The sequence below is a fragment of the Cervus elaphus genome, chromosome 5 (assembly GCF_910594005.1).
Source record: "Cervus elaphus chromosome 5, mCerEla1.1, whole genome shotgun sequence".
Lineage (NCBI taxonomy): Eukaryota > Metazoa > Chordata > Mammalia > Artiodactyla > Cervidae > Cervus > Cervus elaphus.
Window position 1 is genome coordinate 53,249,417 of NC_057819.1, and position 15,487 is coordinate 53,264,903.

Consider the following 15,487-nt stretch of genomic DNA (forward strand, 5'->3'; position numbering starts at 1 on the left):
TGATTCACTGGGGTAAAAAAGGGCACTGCTGTCTCATTAGGGGTTTCTTTCAAGCCGCACCCTCCGACCACAACATACTTTTCTTCTAAATGCCACCTATACTATCTTCCCCCATCTTCTGACTTATCCTGAAATATGCCTGAATTATCTCTGCCCCACTGACTTGTTAGGGAAAACTAGTAAGCACAAGATGGGCTGAGGAAGGAGTTAGGAGTAACTCCTCCAAGCTCTCACAATCCTATTGTAGATCACACTAAAATGTACACAGAGCCCCCGAACTGAACCAGGAGGAAGGGAACAGTGGAGCAGATGTGGGATGGCAGCCTCCAGCCCCTCTGTTCCTCAGTTACCTTTGGAAAAACAAAGTGATGACTCACTCTGATTTATAAATGATACACTCAGTATATTCTTAATCCCAGGATGGGTTTCCCTAGTGGGTCCAGGTCACTCTGCTTTATTTTGTTCATAGTACTTGATGAAGAACATTTTTAATAGCAGACTTTAATAGCATACTATGAATGGTGAGAGATTTTAACTGGACTTATCATAGTGATCATTATATAATATACACAAATATCAAATCACTACTATGGTAACCTGAAACTAGTACGTGATGTCAATTACCCACACCCCCAACCCCACCGCCACACACAGAGTTTAGTAACTCCCTAAGGTAAAGAGGGTAAGTTTATTGGAAAAAGTCATGAGATGCATTTCAGAGCCAATTGTAAGTACTGATCAACCATCCATCTCAGAATTCACCCCCAGTAATTCCTGGCCTCCAAATGTGTTATAATACCAATGAACTTACCCTATAAGAAAGAAAACTAGATTTTCCATTGCCTAACACTTTGCATTCATTTTAATCCACCAATTAAACTTCTAGGAATTTATAAGGAAAATTATACATATGATTGGGAGAAAATGAAAGAAAAATAATGCAAAGGTCCAACCAAAGATAGCCTAAATAAGAAGAAATAAATTCTACATATCCAGTAATGGAATAATATGCAGTCATTAAATGTTATAAAAGAATATTTTATGATATGGAAATAAGTTTAGTGCACACTCACTGTTAAGAGAAATAAAAAAAAATAAAATTCATTATTTCTTTATACTTAAATAATATAAATGACATATACACAGCAATGCATAGAAAGCCTGAACAACTATGTAACAGGATGTTCACAGTGGTCATTTTTGAATGGTGGGACTAGGGATGAGTTTTGTTTTCTTTCTATTTGTCTGTATTTTAATAATTTTCTGTGATAATGATGCAAACAAGAAAAAAAATTGCTTACATAAATGATTATTTTTTTAAAAAAAAAGAAAGTAAGGCAAAGAGAAACTTGAACCCTTTGCCATAGGAAATCTTAACAAAGGCTCAACTGTGATTAAATAGCCAAAGCTAAGCATCTTAATTTCTAGGAAAGGACCAAAGCAGACTGAAAGCAGCCAGGTTAGAAACTGCGGATCTGCCAGCCCTGGACATCCTAACCTGGAATTTCTTCTCAACCCCCAACAGCAAGGCTTCTCCACAAGTAACAGAACAACCTATCACTGTGAAGACACGAGAGAACCCACCTCCAACCCAGGTACAATAATAATGTTCCTCAGTCTTCACTGTCCATGGGCATCAGCCTGGAACTTTATTAAAATACAGACTCCAAAATTTGCAGAGATACAGATCTGGCCACTGCGGCCAGTGGTCCCACTGGTTCTAACAGAGGGAACCAACAAACTAGACAGGTCTTGACTTTCTGATTCACAACCTAGACCACCTCTCTAAAGATCAAGATGCTCAGGCTGTGGGCCAGGAGTAGTAACTACACTTTCTAGTTTCTCTATTTGATGTTTTCACATCCCGGGGCCTTGCTGACCCAGAGTTGCCCAACTCCTGGAGACAGTAAAGGACTTACCTATAAGGCCTTTCACAAGCAAACCAACCAATCCAAACCCCAACGACCTCCTCCACCTGCTCTCACACTCAGGGCCCCTATTCATCCTGCCCTTGTCACCCCAGGGCCAGGAACCAGACCATTAGGGACAGGGCCTCTGCCCTATAGCCTGCTGGAATTTTTCAACTTGCCAACCCCAAGCCTGCTTATCCTGTCTCACCTGTTTCTTCCCACGGAAATCACAATAAAGACTCCAGTCCACATCTTTCCCTGCTCCTCTGTCTGCTGACCCACCTGGGGCTGTCCCCCTGTGGGCCCTCTAGCATGACGTGCGCCCCTGATGGAATCCATGAGTATAACCAGCGTCTTTTCAAGGACAGTCATCTCCTGCTCCGTTGATCTCACCTTACCTGAACAAGAATAAAACACCAGTCTGCTTCTGGAGTAAGACACCTCGCAGGTCCCATGGTTACTCACAGTGATGACAACGCGTCAAAGAGTGGCAGATGCCACCAAAGAATTATGAACGCTCACCCATGGTTAAAAGCCAACTCAGTGATGATACACAGAAAGATAAGATAAGATACACAGAAAAGGATTACCAATAAAACCCTTAAGACACCCATTTCCACCTGCCACATACCTCTCGTAGTGGGATAATGAGGCTACACAGGTTCTCTTCCTTGCTGGTGAAGCAGATATAGTTCGTGGACACAAACATCTGCCCCAAAATGTGCATTTTGTTGAATGGAGTCCAGAGGGTGCAGTCTGTGTGGCCATCTAATTTTTCATCTTTGGGCAGCCGGAAGAGTGCACGGTACCTCTCACTCTTGGCCCTGGCGTCCAGATCACTGGAAAACAACAGTAATGACTCACCCCACAAAGGAAAAGTTTGAGTACCTCTCAATGATGTGGCCACAGAGATTTCCCGGCCCATCTTTCCCTTCCACCTTGTCAGACTTATTTCTACCTTCTTGGCTTTCTTCTGGAGTTAACTCCAACGATGACCCAAAAGCATAGTGAAATCATTTTAATATATTTAGGTCCCCTGTGTGGTCATTTTACAATCAGTATCTGTAACTGTCAAAGAACCTTGGAAAACAAAGAATCTAGGAAAACAAGGCCTGGACAGGAAATAATTCTCTTTCTAAAAGAACACAGTAATTTCTAAAGAGATGGCTACATTTACACTCATCCACAGCCACTCTCGGGGCCTTATCTTTTAGGAATGACCTAATGAGGATGAACATAAGCCACATGAACCTGCAGGCTGTCAGTGGTCACCTTGAATAAACAATAAAACTGCCTGAAACACAGGAACAACCCACCTCCTGGACAACCAGAGTGTCTAACCTCAGCTGGGTCCTCCAGTGACCATGATCTTTTCTCTGATGAGTTCCTTCTTCCTGTTCATCATTTAAACATCTTTGCTCAAGCTTTTAGGCTACTTCAGCCCCTGATGATCCAGTTTCTGGCTTCACAAGGCAGACAGGCCCTCCAGTTCCCTCCCTTCTATCTCTAAAACTACCTCCAGCCTCACCTCCTCCTTCTTCTTTTACCTGTTTCAAAGGGAGAGGTATCAGCACACACAAGCATCCTTCTGCATGCTGTGAGATCTTTTTTTTTTTTTGTCGCTTTGCTCGGTATCTGGGATCTTAATTCCCCAACCAGGGATTGAACCCGAGCCCCCTGCACTGGAAGCACAGAGTCCTAACCACTGGCCCGCCAGGGAAGTCCAAGGTGCCATTTTTTAAATTATTCATTTTCTTCTAGTTTTATCTCCATGCTCCCTTCTGTCCTTGTGCTACCCTCATCAACAAACTCTTCCCACCTGCCTACTTCATACTACCTTCTGTTCAAATGTTTTCATTCTAAAAGAGAGCAAACCCCCTACTTTACCATTGAATTTCTCGAAAAAGCAGTCTGTACTGACCTAATTCCCTTGCCTTGCCTTTCATGTGCATTCCGCCCACCACAGTAACCCATCTTCTTGTCAGTCTATCAAAACATGTCTCAAATCACCAAAGGCGTTTTCATTGCAGTGACCTCTTGTCGGGTTTCAACGACCAGCTATACAGCAATGATGGCCAATTCCATTTATCCCACTGAACTGATGTCTAGTTAGACGCCCTGCAGGCAACTCAACTCAATGTGATCAAAACTGAATCCTCATATCCCTTGGACATGCTCTCCCTTCCCTCATCCCCATCTCAGTTAGGGGTGATTCCATGCATACCATCACATGTTAGAACATCAATTTTCCCCTTGCCTTCTCTCTAGGCCTTCACTCTCACATCCAGACTTCTGGGCTTCTCTGCAGCATAGCCTCATCTCATGCCCAGCCACCTTCCATAAATGTTGACGAGCTTCCTCTCCTCTTTTCCCTTGTGTTTCCCTTATCATATTGTCCCTCTGCCTGAAATAATATGTCTAAAGTAATACCCATCCTACTGACTCTGACTGAGTAATTTTGAGAGCCCAGCTTTGAGCAGCTTCCTGGAGAGGTCCTTCTCTGCCCATCTCCCTGTGTGTGTACTCATGGTGTTCTGCTCTCAGCACCAAAAGAGGTCCCATCCTATAGTGCTGGAGCTGGTCACGTCCACCTCACTTACTGAACTGTGAGTGCTTTAGGCAGTCTTTCTCAGTTCTGTATCTATACCCAGAAAAGTGTTCTGAACCCTGGAAGCTGTTCGGAAAAGGTTAACTTTCATAAATGAACAGATGGGTTCTTGTTTCTCAAGTCCATAAGACTTCAGGTCTCTGTCACCTACCGTTTTAGGGCAGACACTTTCTTAGGAGATTTCTTTTTCAGTTTGGGCAGGGATCGATCTTGTTCAAAGCCCTCATTGTCTAAGAGTTGCCTCATGGCGATGTTGGCGAGCTGCTCCATTAGCTTGAAGGTCTCATTGATGTTGAGGAATACAGAGAAGAAATGCTCGCTGGACCTTGTGCTCACTTTGATCACATCGGGTAGAAGCAGCGTGGCGTTCTTCTCGAGCTGAGTGATGTCCACCCACCGGATGACCAGCTTGGCTGGGCACAGAGAACGAGGCTGGGTCAACATGTGGCTCCTTAAAATCATTTCAAAATACTGGAATCTCACACCACCACCCTCCAATTTCATGCAACTCCTATGAGCTTATGTGCTTATATTTATTATTATTCTGCTTGTTAGTTTCAAAAGACAAATCTGGACCACAAACATTCTGAGTTATGATTATTACGGATTTAAGTCCGTATAATGAATTATACCTTTGGTCAATTTTTATTATCTCCCGATCAAGTAGTTTACAGCAACTGAACCAAAAACGATTGAATTCAACTGTTAAGTCATCACAAATCAGTTACAAGTACAGATTTACTACTATTGATGTTTGGATATAGTTTACATTCAGGAAGGCAAAAACCTCAGTAGACTTTCAAAAGCTTCCCTCTGAAATTCTAGGACTCACCTTCCCTTCCCATCAGAAAAGAATAAAAGCAAAGGTGATTAATACTGAGGTACATCCAACCCTGTCGGGGGACCTTCCCCTTCCAGTAGCTGCAAGAGTAATAGTTGACGAGCTTCTCCTCCTCCGGCATTCCGAAGAGCCGGTGGAACTTCACGATGGCCTCCTTGAATTTCTCTGTGTCGTCATCTTCCTTCACATCGTTGATTTTGTTATACTCTGCAATGATGCCCTAAGAAGGGATAAAGCACAAATGCACAACTTGTATCACTATGACTAGAACTGCTTCTTTTCCGTGTGATGTACACACTGGCAAGGGAAAAATTTTTCTTCTAAGGGACACTTTAAAAAATTGAATTATTTTCGAAGCCAACTCCCCAAACCTAAGCCAATTAACAAGCAGCATTTATGTACTAAAAGATTTCCTAACAGCAACATAGATCAATGCAGAGGAAAGAAAAGACCAAAACACATGTCATTAATTGACATTAGCCACAGACCCACCGTCTCTCGGCCATGAAAAACATCAGGAACCTGGATAAAAGGAACAAGCCACCACATAAGCAGCCAAGAGGTGAATATTGGAGTGGAAATTATATAAGACACACAATTTTTGGTCAGTTGCACAGGAAATAAGATCTCTGCAAGACAAGTAACTGGCTTAACCTACTGCTTAATCATTTTAGCAGCTTGAGGGGCTGTTTGTTACCCAGTTCCTCCATAATTCAATGAAAAATGGTGTCTACATATACCTCCTAAGAAAAAATGTTCCTTGGAATTCCACCTTTGACTTTGTAATCACCAAATCCCTCTTACCTCATCTCCATTTTCTCTGTTCACAAGGTAGGGTGAGATAAACATGAGCTCTGGAGCATGAATGTCTGGGGTTTTGATCCATGTCTGCAGATCCATGTGAATTTGGGCAGCCTCATACCTAGAATTCCTGCCTTTGGGCTTCCAGTGAATTCTGGATGCTCCCTACAAATATATCTTCTCCAAACTTACTATAACTACAAAATTCTTATTATCAAAATTCTGTTTCCCTACAATCACCATGTAAAATACAATATTCTAGACCATGCACATTTTTGGTCCAACCAACACTGCAACATTTGCTCTCACTACACTGCCTCTGACAAGATCCAAAGCACACTCAGGGCCTGGATATGTCATCTGTATGCTTTTCCACCTTCTTGCCTGTGGTCCTGTCATTCTGAGTGCATAAAATCTAGAGTAGGACTGTTGTCTGTTTCACTAATTCTGTGTGTACTTAGTCATGTCCAACTCTTTGTGACTCCATGGACTATAGCCTGGCAGGCTCCCCTGTCCATAGAATTTTCCAGGCAAGAATACTGCAGTGGGCTGCCATTTCCTCCTCCAGGGGATCTTCCCTACCCAGGGATCAAACCCTCACCTCTCGAGTCTCCTGCATTGGCAGGCAGATTCTTTACCGCTGTATCACCCATCACTAATCCTACCTAATCTCAAAATCCAGTCTAATTCCCACCTCTTTACAAACGCTTCTCCCAACTATAACTCTTCTTCCTCACATTATGTACTATTGATCCTCTGTGCCTAACGTATTGAAATGTTTTAATACATATGATGTCCTGAATTTTATTTTCACTGCCAGACTGTCCACTCCAGTAGCCTGCAGCTGTGGTACTAAGGAGCGATGGCAGGAGGGAAGGGGGAGAGGGCTTTGTCTTCCACCCTCTCCATCACCATTCAATGCTAGTGAAAAACAAACATGTAAACAACAACCACAGCAGCAAACACAACCCTGGACAAGTCTTCAGCCTATTCTGATAAGAAGCCACCTCTTAGTGCCTTTGCACAGTCCAGGAATTACTGCAGTGGCTTCCCAACGGGCATGCCATCAGGAGTCTTTCTATACTGTGATATATTCTGTACAGCTACTTTCTCAAACCGAGATTTGACAACAGCATCTCCACCATGAAAATGTCCACAGTCTATCAGTGTAAGAGGCGAAAAATCCAATCTTCATCTTGTGACAAAGAACCCCTTCTTGGTCTGCCCAAATCAACCTTTCCAGGTTCAGTGTAAATATCACATTTTCTATGAAACTAACCCAGTCCGGCATAAGCACTAGCATTCTTGTCTCTATGTTCTCTTAACTTCTATGTTGGCTGAAAGTATTTTGGGTATATGTCCCCCAACCACTAAATATGCCTTTCAAACAGAATGTCTCAAAAAGTTTTTACCAACAGCAGCTAGCACCTAAGAGATATTTAATAGTAAAAAAAAATTATTCAAAGCGTATATGTTGGGACTTCCCTGGAGGTCCAGTGTCGATGCAGAGGACACCAGTTCGATCCCTGGTCTGGGAAGACTCCACATGCCAAGGGGCAGCTAAGCCTATACACCACAACTAATGAAGCCCGCATACCCAGAGCCCATGCCCTGCAACCAGAGGAACCACTGCGATGAGAAGCCCTTGCACCACAACAAGTAGCCCCCTCTTGCCTCAACTAGAGAAAGCCCACACACGGCAATGAAGACCTAGTGCAACCAAAAATAAATGAATAAGATTAAAAAAAAAAAAAGAGTACATGTTGTCTTTCCAAATAAACATGTATCTTAAGGGGCCCTATCTTAGTTTTCATTGTGACCTCCAGAATCACAGATTTCTAAGTCTAAAATTGTTTAAGAGTTAGCAAAACCAATTTGGAAAACTAAGTACCAAGTTGCCGACTCCTGCTCTGTTTCGTGGGAGGGCTGAATGGCACTGGAAGCAGCAATGTGCTTCCCTCAGAGTCTCTTAAGATAAGGGTGTCCCCTCTGGTTACTTTTGGTACCGCTCCACCGAGAGAATAGAGATGCTGCTTCGGTGGAAGCCAGGGGAGACATGTTTTGGACCTGCTTTGGAGGTAAGCGGGCTTTGGTGGCGTGCTATTCCAAGGAACCGCAGACAACCAGCAGGGAGCATGAGCGCCCTAGACGTCTGGGTGGGGAGGAGGAGAACCCCGTTCAGAGAGAAGATGGATGAAAACACCTGTTACACTGGCAAATGTATCTGCAGCCTTTGTGACACGTCTTTCTTTTCCGTTGCAGTATAATTACTTTACCAGGCTGTTAGTTTCTGCAGTACAACACCACCAATCAGCTATGGGATACATACATCCCCCTCCCTCTTGAGCCTTGCTCCCACCCTCCTGTCCTACCCCTCTAGGTTATTGACAAATGAATGGGTAACGGAGATGCACAATACATATACACAAGGGAATATTACTCAGCCATAAAAAGAAACATACAGTCATTTGCCATGATGTAGATGAATCTACAGTCTGTTATACAGAGTGAAGTAAGTTAGAAGGGGAAAAGTGAATATCGTATATTAAGGCTTATATACGGAATCTAAGGTCTTCCCTGGTAGCTCAGCTGGTGAAGAATCCGCCGGCAATGCAGGGGGCTCCAGTTTGATTTCTGGGTCAGGAAGATCCCCCAGAGAAGGGACAGGCTACCCACTCCAGTATTCTTGGGCTTCGCTGGTGGCTCAGACAGTAAAGAATGTGTCTGCAATGTGGGAGACCTGGGTTCAATGCCTGGGTTGAGAAGATCCCCTAGAGGAGGGCATGGTAACCCACTCCAGTATTCTTGCCTGGAGAATGGACAGAGGAACCTGGCAGGCTAATGAGGTTGCAAAGAGTCAGACACAACTGGGCAACTAAACACAGCATAGCACATGGATCTAGAAAAACGGGACAGATGGACCTACTTGCAGGGCAGGAATGGAGACACAGATGTAGAAATTGGACCTATATGACACTTCAAAGTTATCAATGCCTTCACAGAAGGGGAGCCAAAAATATGTAAAAATGAAAAAGGAAATGAATGAGTGAATAGATGAAAGGGACAGAATGAAAACAACTAACGTGAAGTTGCAGTTGGGTCCTTAGGCAATGCCAATGGCCAATCAACTCTGAGTGAGCAGGGAGACCCCCAAGCCTAATGTCCACTCTCCTGTAGCAAGATTCTGACCTGAAGCCAGAAGAATACTAGAAAAGACCAATGTAGAACAAACCAAATGACACCCATATGTTTAGAGAGGAAGAACATTAATTCAAACTACACTATCTAAGGGGCTTTCCTAGTGACTCAGACAGTAAAGAATCTACCTGCAATGCGGCAGACCCGGATTCGATCCCTGGGGTTGGGAAGATTCCTTGGAGGAGGGAATGGCTACCAACTCCAGCGTTCTTGCCTGGAGAATTCCATGGACAGAGGAGCCTGGCAAGCTACAGTCCATGGGGTCACAAAGAGTTGAACATGAGTGAGAGACTAACACTTTCATTTTTTCATGCTATCTAAAGAACTAATAAGTACTACATATCTAGAATGCTCATTGAAATTTTAAAAAGAAAAATTCCTTTAAATATGAGAGGATTTATAAGGACAAAGAGGTGAAAAACATCACTAAAACACATGAATATCAACAGACCAGGCCTCACTAACTAGTTTCAACAATAAGGTGATAATCCCTAAAGTTCCACTTTTAACTTTCCCAACTTCAAGAAAAAAAAGAGGGTTCACAATGCAGAATCTCTTCAGATTACTGTAATTTTAGCCACGTGGACCAGATGATGGAACAAAGGGATGTTATGATGTCCTTCCTGTATGTTCTATGTCGTTCTTGCTGGTTAGTTGCTCAGTCATGTCTGACTCTTTTGCGACACCATGGACTGTAGCCTGCCAGACTCTTCTGTCCATGGAATTTCCCCGACAAGAATATCAGACTGGTTTGCCATGCCCTCCTCCAGGGGATTTTCTTGACCCTGGGATCGAACCCGCATCTCCTGCATTGGCAGGTGCATTCTTTACCACTGAGCCACCAGGGTATATTTGTTCTATAGGTTCTACATAGTATGAAATAGGTCACCCCTGTTCTAGGCAATAGCTCCATGTAATTTTGTAAAATTGCTACAATCCAAATATTCAGGACATCCAATACAAATTTAAATACCCAGGACATTGACAGGTAGTTCATAAAAAGGGGAATGTTAACTTAGCAAACATGAAAAAATATTCAAACTCATAATCAAAGACAGAAAAATGAAAACAATAAGACACCGACTTTTACTTACTAAATTTGCAAAACTACTTAAACAATTATAATGCTGAAAGCAAGCAACAGTATAATCACACAGGGATTCTAACATACTAACAATATCTATTAACGTCCATTAAAAGCATTTAAACTTACTTAATCCATTAACCAACATTTTGTAATCTATCCTGATAAGGAGAAAAACTATAAGAAAAGTTACATATGAACAGCAGAATTCACTGTATTATTGTCTGTACCTGACTCCCACTAGTCTAAAAGCTAGGGAGACTTATATAAGGAGGAATAGTAAGGTCAATTATGGAGTAATATTCAGTTATTATAATAACAGCTAAAGTTATACAACAATATAGTAGATATCGGAGAAAAAAGATATGATATAAAGTTATATGTATAGTCAGACTTCTATTAGGATAAATACACATACAAGAAATCTAAAAAGAAAAAAACAAAAGTTATCTATGGTGTTTGGATTATGGTTACCTCTGCAGTTAATTATAACATTTATAATTTTTAAAAGTTAATTAGGTCGCAAAACAAATAAATGTGTTGGTTCCCTTCATTACTGGACAATCTGTGGGTGCTTAAACCTTCTATTTGCACATGAATGATTTTCACACATAATTGCATTAATAGAAATTCCTTTCTCATAATTGGTTTCAGGGGAATTAAATCTGACATTTTTGATGTAATGAAAATGGTAAAAAGAATGGCTATTTGACCGAGAATTTGCTCCTGCTTTATTTATTTATTTCTCTTAAAGTTCTTCCTACCACTTTTGATTTGCACCTATTTCCCAAAGACAGTAACACTCGAGGAAGGACAATGAAAAGCTATAACAAATCTAGACAGCATAGTAAGAAGCAGAGACGTCACTGTGCCTACAAAGGTCTGCACAGTCAAATCTATGGTTTTGCAGTAGTCATGTACGGATGTGAGAGTTAGACCATAAAGAAGGCTGAGTGCCAAAGAATTGATGCTTTTGAACTGTGGTGTTGGAGAAGACTCTTGAGTCCCTTGGACTGCAAGGAGATCAAATCAGTCAATCCTAAAGGAAATCAATCCTGAATATTCCCTGGAAGGACTGATGCTGAAGCTGAAACTCCAATACTTTGACCACTTGATGCAAAGAGTTGACTCAAAGATCCTGATCCTGGGAAAGATTAAGAGCAGGAGGAGAAGGGGGAGACAGAGGATGAAATGGTTGGATGGCATCACCAACTCGATGGACATGAGTTTGAGCAAACTCTGGGGGATAGTGGAGGACAGGGAAGCCTGGCGTGCTGCAGTCCATGAGGTCGCAAAGAGTTGGACACAACTGAAAGACTGAACAACAACAACAATGAAAAGGTAACTGAGAAGCTCAGCAGTGGTTCCTGGAAGGAGAAGACCCCTCCTGCCTCTGTTTCCCCACCAACCGCGGCCCCCTTTCACCCAGCCCCTCCTATAGGATCAAATTAGGAGTCCTCAGACTCCCCCACTTATATTACTTTCCAGAAATTCAGATACATGACTCAAACCAAAGGAAGATTTATCAAATCTGATTGGTTTTATCAGCAAAGCTCTCCATTATTCAAGAATATATATTTTTTAATTTGGAAGCTGTCATGTTTTCTAAGCTTACTGATGCTTTTCAATGTCTCCCACAAATGATAAAGTAAATGTGGTCAACTGTTAATACCAGAAGAATGTGGGTAAAGGATCTCCAGGTATGTTTTACACACTTCTTGCTTTTGCAATTTTTCTGTAAGTTTAAAATTCTTCCCAGTGAAAAGTTGTTGTCTTAAATTCCACTAACTTAAGAAATACTGAATCACTGTGTTGTGTATCTAGAACTAACACAGTGCGGCAAGTTAATTATATGTTAATAAAAATAAATACATAAAATAAATAAAGCACTACCTGTATTTTTCCTCTTACAAATGTGGTGATATCGTTCTCATTTTCAAAGATGGAAAGTGTCTGCAGCAGATTCTGCTCCAGCCATTCCCAGTGTTCAGTGATTTCTTTTCTGGAACCACCTGTACAAACATAAAATGGTAATAATGAACGTCAGCATGTAAACGATACTTTCAAACCAAGCTCACTCCATCCCTATGTACTGCCATCAGCTCTGCCTGCTAATACTTTCTGTCAGAGCAAGTCACACAGAAGACTCTGAAAGATGTATCAGAAATCCAAGAGTAAGTATAGTGTGTGGTCACATCTGAGCAGGTGAGTCCAGAAACTTTGGTGACAGTCTTTTAGGGTGGGAAGGCAGCAACGTTTCTCCCGTTCACTTTTCTGGGTTGGGAACTTAGCCCTATCCTCTTTACTCCCTCCTGCAATCTGCACTTTTCAAGGGAAGGCGGATCTTGTCAGGAGACTAGGTTACAGTTGTTAAGTTGCAAAAATACGAGGCCTTTGGTATGCCCCTGGAGATCTGATGTAACCACTGCCTATAATGGGCAAAAAATGATCCTCCCTCCCTTCAATTATGAATGAGATGTGAAAATGGACTATCACTAGGGAATAGCAGCCCTGTTCTCACCAGCACAGTTCCTCTGAGTTGTAATGGGATGAGGTCATCCTCAGAGCCTCCATCCAAGTCAGAAACAAGAAGCGAAAGTCATCTCGCCGGCCAACCTGCAAACTGAAACAACCTAAGCCTGGGAGAGTAGATAACAGGCGCCCTGATCTCTGTCCACAACTGCAGGGCAAAACAGGGATGCCAACCCAATGTCACTGTCAAGACACTAGAACAAATTCCCTTCTTTTATTTTTTTCTTGCCCGCGACTGTTAATGACCTTGCAAAACAGTTTGTTAGAAGCTATCCTTATTTATAAATTGTATGTACTATTCGTTCCAGAATTAAAGAAAGATTTTGCAACTCTACTGATTCACTCCTTCAGATGTCTCCTTAAGATTTCCAAGTTATCTTTTAGTTGATTTCTTAAAAACAGCTTCTCTCTGTTCTTTGTCACCAGTAACTGCATATATCTCAGAATCTCACTCTGGTAACTGACTGGGAAAAGCAAGAGATACGAGGGAAAAGCAAGAGATACAAATGTGTCCACAGTGATACTCAGAACTGTGAGGAACAGGACTAAAATCTCCTGGGGAATAAGAGGCACATTTGGAGAGGGAAGTGGCAACTCATTCCAGTTTTCTTGCCTGGAGAATTCCATGGACAGAGGAGCCTGGGGGGCTACCTACAGTCCATGGGGTAGCAGAGAGTTGGATATGACTGAGCGACTAACACTTTCACACTTGGAGGGTTTTCAGATCCACTGGTCGAGGAAAGGCAAAACCAAAACAAACCCACATTCATTTTCTTTTACTCTGAGCCTGAACACCAAAACTGCCCACATGGAATGCTTCTGTAGAGGATGAAGAATAAATCTCTGAGTTAGGAGGCAGTCTTATGGAAACACGAAGGAAGAGACTGTCTGGAGCTCTTCACAGGCCCTTTCCACGGCTCACTCTTTCCGGTCACAGTCAAGCACGTGGAAAAGTGATGACGCTGCACTACGCTGTCATGGCAAGAGCTGGAACTCATGAAACCTGGGTCCCCCGCCCTTTCCCCAGCAGCCGACTGGATGCTTCATCTTTCTAGACGGTCTGCTTCATCTTTCTCTGTCTCAAACTCTTTACATAAAAATGGAGACAAATTAAAAAAAAAAAAACCTTATTCATTTAAGAGAAATGTTATAAAAAAAATCACATGGAATAATGTCTATAGATACACTTTGTAAAGTAGAAAACACTGTCCAAATGCAAAATACAATGCTCATTTGGAATATGTTGGAAATGAGTCATTCTGGAGTTAGCCAGAGAGTTTTAAGACATTTTAGACCTTAAAATTTTAAATAGGCATTGGAAAACTTTCTAAAATATACTGTGTCCTTCCTTGCCTGTAAACAGGTCACCAGCATCCCCAGCTGCGGATGGCTGGGCGATAATGACAGAGCCCAATCCAGAGTCGATGCTGGCCACGTGCCCACCCCCGCCATCCCATCTGCACCCGCTGGCAACTGTTAGATATCCGCACCTCAGGACGCAGGCACTTCTGGGGATCCAGGGGACCAAAGAACTCTGCAGACCCCCCTGGGCGCAATTTCCAGCCTCTGATTTTGCCTCTCCTCCGCCCCTGCCTATGTCAATAGCAGACGTGCCTTCTACAGGCTGGTTTGCACAGGTCCCTCGGCTCAGCCGGGACAGTCTGCCTGTGGACTGGTATACCGCCCTGCGCTGCCCTTTACCAGCGCAGGTACCTGACCTGAGAGTCCCTGTTACGCTGTGGTGGCAGCTGACCGCAAGTCAGCCTCACTGTTCCCTGGTTATCCTGCATAGAACCCATCAGCCGCAAGGCCCAGGGCAGACCGGGTGTGCCTTCACCTTTGCACACACTGCCTGCAGTTTTTGTGTGCACCCTACCACCCCCCAACACACATACACACACACACCAGAGCCACGGTGGAAATGGTATATGCATAAATGCACTCATTCAACAAACGTCCACGTCTACCTCCAGTTTTCATGGGTGTTACATGAAGGTCTTCATGACTGACCCCATGTTTAAGCAGCCATCTGAGCACGCCTATATATCGAAGTTCAGGTTTTCTACCCACGTTGTTTCCCCATCTGTTGCCTTCTTTGCTGCTCTAGGACCTCCTGCTCATCAGTCTGCCTCACCGTTCCGTCATTTCCGCAACCTCCACATGCCACCCCCTAACACCACTCTCACCCCTGGCTTTTTCTCCTTGCCTGGGATAGTTCCCCCAGTTCTGTCTGTGATCACCACCGATGTCCCCCTCTCCACCCCCCACCGCTGCTTCTGTTCCTCCATCTCCTGTTGCTTCTCTCATGCTAGTCACTATCACATGAAAAGCCTGGCCTCTTGGAGTCATCACCAGCCACTTACAGCTCCCTTTATAGAGGAAGTGTTGAGATGGCAAATCTCAGTATCTTTCTTTTTTGTTTTAAATTAATTTATTAATTTTAATTGGAGGTTTTTGTGGTGGTTTTTGCCATCCATCCACATGAATCAGCCACAGGTGTACATGTGTCCCCC

General features: G+C 43.0%; 1 protein-coding gene across 1 annotated transcript in view; it reads right to left on the bottom strand.

The window, feature by feature from the left end:
• Positions 1-15,487, bottom strand: part of TBC1D9 (TBC1 domain family member 9) — a 129,585-nt gene that overhangs the window by 48,334 nt on the left and 65,764 nt on the right. Inside the window, exons 3-6 of the mRNA XM_043902480.1 lie at positions 12,336-12,454; positions 5,351-5,579; positions 4,670-4,931; positions 2,542-2,749 (exon numbers count right to left, since the gene is read on the bottom strand). Coding sequence (XP_043758415.1) covers positions 2,542-2,749; positions 4,670-4,931; positions 5,351-5,579; positions 12,336-12,454 — 818 coding nt within the window. The remainder of the gene's footprint in view (positions 1-2,541; positions 2,750-4,669; positions 4,932-5,350; positions 5,580-12,335; positions 12,455-15,487) is intronic.